General features: G+C 57.9%; 2 protein-coding genes across 2 annotated transcripts; one reads left to right on the top strand and one right to left on the bottom strand.

The window, feature by feature from the left end:
* Positions 1-299: 299 nt before the first annotated feature.
* On the bottom strand, positions 300-1,645 carry lplA (Lipoate-protein ligase A; the record flags this gene model as incomplete). Its single annotated transcript, XM_037317490.1, has 3 exons — positions 300-521; positions 595-690; positions 800-1,645. The coding sequence occupies 3 exons, from the start codon at positions 1,643-1,645 to the stop codon at positions 300-302; spliced, it is 1,164 nt and encodes a 387-aa protein (XP_037182869.1).
* Positions 1,646-2,084: 439 nt separating this feature from the next.
* On the top strand, positions 2,085-3,377 carry aro-2 (Chorismate synthase; the record flags this gene model as incomplete). Its single annotated transcript, XM_037317489.1, has 2 exons — positions 2,085-2,119; positions 2,186-3,377. The coding sequence occupies 2 exons, from the start codon at positions 2,085-2,087 to the stop codon at positions 3,375-3,377; spliced, it is 1,227 nt and encodes a 408-aa protein (XP_037182868.1).
* Positions 3,378-4,302: the final 925 nt, after the last annotated feature.

The following is a 4,302-nucleotide window of genomic DNA, read 5'->3' as shown; positions in this document are numbered from 1 at the left end:
ACAACCCCCGGCTTCTCCGCAAGCTTATCAGAGATACTGAATGACGCCTCGACGCAAATTGTATCTGTGTTCTTGTTGAGTTGGACTTGGGAGCAACTTCATCTCCGTCGATCCTCGCGAGCATTCGGGATCTTTGACCGATCACTGATCTTCCAGGCATCCGCCTCGTCAACTAGGTAGCTGAGTTGGCAGATACGCGTGCGGACGGCAACGAACAGGCCTAAATCTCGGCATGTGTGATGTGAGGCTTGTCGCCTCGCAAGTTCCAGGTGCTCAGCAGGCCTCGAAGCCCGTTGTTCCTACACCTGTCTCTTGCCGAGCAGAGAGTTCAGCCATGGTCCAACTGTTGAAGCATCACCTGCATCTAGGCCGCCATCACGCAGTCGCCGCGTCCAGTCGTCTATTTCCCAGATCTGAGAGTTGATCATGGACTCGGAGAGAGTCTGGGGCTGAGCAGACGAGAGCCCTTCAAGGGCGAATTGTTGAATGAGGCCGTGACGAGATTCGAATGAGAGTTTGAACTAAATACTTTCGTTAGCCCCATGAAACTGACCAATGCCCGTAACGTTGTGAGAGGCGAGGCATATGCCTTACCTTGCCGGGTAGTTCAGGGCGTTCCCTGCCATCTTCTTCTGATGGGTGCGTTGAGAAGGTGAAAAGTGGTGTCTGGCCGTAGATCCATTCTCGCGACTGCAATGTGAATACCGTTAGCTAATGGCTTCGCTCATAAATAAAGCAATATGACGCTGAGTTCTCATGATATTCAACTTGCCTCGAGCTCCTTGATCCCCTTCTTCACGCTCTCAACTTGTCCCGCCTCTTCTCCTAGCCGTGCCTCCACGTCGAAAGTACCGTACATCTTTCCGAACTCCTCAACCACCGCTTCCTCAAACTTCCTCGTATCCTCGACGCCAACATTGCGAATACGCGAGCGTACGCTTTCAACACCGCGAGCCTTGATGAACGGCTCCGCCGGCGAGCGGAGAAAGCTGCCGATGCGTGGCAAGTTCGGGGAGGAAAGGAGACAGGTTCCGTGGTGGAGGGAGCGCAGACGGGTGAGTTTGTACGCCGACCCGGAAATCTTGTATGTGTTTTCCGCGTTCGCGAGGGGTTTCCCCGAGCAAGACGACAAGGGGATGGGGGTTGCTGAGGGCGTGGTCATGACGATGTCGTGTCGACAGTTGACGGCCACGTCTGGCACGCCCAGCTTGTGAAGCGCACGGCACACCATCTCGGCGTGTTTGTCGCGGTCGAAGTTGGCGGGAGGGCAGATGACGGAGTAGTTCACGTTTCCCTCGTCGTGGAAGACGGTGCCGCCTCCGCTGCGGCGGCGGACGAGGTCGATGGCATCTTGGCTGCGGTCTAGGGACTGCAGAAGCGGGAGGTTGACTTCGAGCCACGGGTTCTGGTTACGTCCTATGACGATGCTCGGGCGGTTGGTGTAGAGGAAGAGGACGTTGGAGTCGGATGGTGTTGTCTGAAGGAGGTGGTGCTCTATAGAGAGGTTGATGTACGGCGAGCGGGAGTTGGAGATGTAGACTTGGGTTTTTGAGGAGGGGTTTGCGGCGAGGGCTGAGAAGGCGCGGAGGTTTGGTTGGTGTTTGATGTGGCTCAAGGTCCTGAAGACCGGGCGAGCGGCGAACATGGTGACGGTGGTAGGGGATGAGTCCGATGCTTATGACAATAACATTGTGTCTCGGGGCGTGCTTAGCGTTCGGTGAAGGTTGACCGAGGTGGATCGTCTTTGTGGCACGAGCAAGTGGATTTTTAGCCTGTAACATTCATTAGAATTCCACGGAAAATATGGAGTTGAATGAGTCACTTACCGTGATCTGTGATGAGTCGTCAACACGAGGATGAGTGAGTGTTGAGATGAGGTTGAGGGTTGCATCTATCAGAATTTCTCCCTCATCAACGACATGATCCCTGTAAAGCCAAGCCCCACCTCATTACCGGGGCCATGCGTATAAAGCAAACGAACCCCTCCACCCCGCATCGGACGACTCGAATTCTTTTTGGATTTTTGGCTTGACTCACCGAACATCGGCCCAGATTTTCCCAATCTTCACCACCAAACCTCCAAAATGTCGACGTTCGGCAACTACTTCAAGGTCACGACGTGCGTCGCGTCCGATATGAACCCTTCAATGGCCAATGGACTAACTTGAACCTTTTCGCCAAACAGCTACGGCGAGTCCCACGGCAAGTCTGTCGGCGTCATCGTCGACGGCGTGCCGCCCGGCTTGACCCTCACCGAGTCCGATGTTCAGCCCCAGCTGAACCGCCGCCGCCCCGGCCAGAGCGCCCTCACCACCCCGCGAAACGAGAAGGACCGCGTTGTCATCCAGAGCGGCACCGAGTTCGGCGTCACTTTGGGCACCCCGCTCGGCATGATCGTCCAGAACGAGGACCAGCGTCCCAAAGACTACGGCAACTCCACCATGGACATGTTCCCCCGCCCGTCTCATGCCGACTGGACCTACCTCGAGAAGTACGGCGTCAAGGCCAGCTCCGGCGGAGGCCGCTCCTCCGCCCGCGAGACCATCGCCCGTGTCGCCGCCGGCGCTGTCGCCGAGAAGTACCTCCGCGAGGCCTACGGCACAACAATCACCGCCTTCACCACCAGCGTCGGCAACGTCCACCTCTTCCCCCCGACCCCCGAGCACCCGACCCCGTCCACGAACCCCGCCTTCCTCTCCCTCCTCAACACCATCGACCGCAAGACCGTCGACGAGTTCCTCCCCGTCCGCTGCCCCCACGAGGAGACAAACGAGAAGATGATTGACTGCATCAGCGACTTCAAGAAGCGCGAGGACAGCATCGGCGGCACCGTCACCTGCGTCATCCGCAACCCGCCCATCGGCCTCGGCGAGCCCTGCTTCGACAAGCTCGAGGCCGAGCTGGCCCACGCCATGATGAGCATCCCCGCCACCAAGGGCTTCGAGATCGGTTCCGGCTTCGGCGGCTGCGAGATCCCCGGCTCCACGCACAACGACGCCTTCGTCAAGACCCCCGAGAGCGAGATCCAGGCCGAGGGCCAGCGCATGGGTATCCCGCGCTCCAAGCTGACCACCAAGACTAACTACTCCGGCGGCGTCCAGGGCGGCATCTCCAACGGCGCGCCCATCTACTTCCGCATCGCCTTCAAGCCCCCCGCCACCATCGGCCAGGACCAGACGACGGCGACCTACGACGGTGAGAGCGAGGGTGTCCTGGCCGCCAAGGGCCGTCATGACCCCTGTGTTGTGCCCCGCGCTATCCCCATTGTCGAGGGTATGGCGGCCATTGTGCTGATGGACGCGCTCATGGCTCAGCACGCGAGACAGCTGACGAGGAGCCTGCTGCCGCCTGTCAAGAAGGAGAACGGAAAGGCGTAAAAGGGATGGGAGCGGAATTCGTTGTAAATACGGGCACTTAAAAAGCAATCATGATAGATTCCCCTTTTGGTCATTGGACCTTTTGAAATACGTCCGTTTGTTATGTGACTCGGTTTACAATTCTTCAATCGCTTCCTGCTTCTTTGCTGTTCTCACCAGGTGGAACTCCTCCTGCCGCCCGTATACCCACTGCCAGCCCTTTTCCTCGCCAGCGAAGTAGACATCCTCTTCCAGAGCGAACCAGAGTGTCTGGTTTCGTTCAGGGACGTAGTGCTCCACGAGCAGCTCGACGCTGAACCACATATTCCTGACTGCAGCCAGCTCGCCGGATGCCGACACATAGTCCTGCATGTTCGTCATGCCTGGCGAGGGTTAGTCATTGTTAGTCAAGTTCAGGCGTCGACTTACCGATTAATGGACCAGCAGAATGGCCCCAGTCTCCTATGGGGTGAGTGTAGACACGTCCCTGGATTCCCTCCTTGTGCATTTGATTGAGAGACGTCTTCAGCATCTCATTTCCCGTCTGGCCGACTGTGATGGTCTCCCTCACAATATCCTGAAGTCTGTTCCCTTTCTTCAAACCCTCCTTGAGCGATTCCGGGACATCCGTCTCATCCGGCCGCAGCACGTATCCCAGATGTTGCGTATCGGTATTCAACCCCATCGCAGACAGCCCGAAATCGACGTGCAACATATCCCCATACTCAATGATCCTCCCACCCGCCCCCTCATCCACGCCGCGTGCTATCTCCATCACCCACGGCAGCGCCTCGTCGACAACACTGACACTCGGCTGAAACCACGTCGAGAAGTTGTGCGCCAGGATCTCCTCCCGCAACCACCACTCCACGTCCCCCGTCGTCGTCTTCCCCGGCACGACGACCTCCGCGCTGAAGGCGGTCGCGACCATGGCCCACGCCGTCTC

The sequence above is a fragment of the Colletotrichum aenigma genome (genome assembly GCF_013390185.1).
Source record: "Colletotrichum aenigma strain Cg56 chromosome Unknown KSG_Cg56_contig02, whole genome shotgun sequence".
In the NCBI taxonomy this organism is placed as follows: domain Eukaryota; kingdom Fungi; phylum Ascomycota; class Sordariomycetes; order Glomerellales; family Glomerellaceae; genus Colletotrichum; species Colletotrichum aenigma.
Note: the sequence above shows the minus strand (reverse complement) of the source record. Positions and strands in the feature narration are given on the sequence as shown.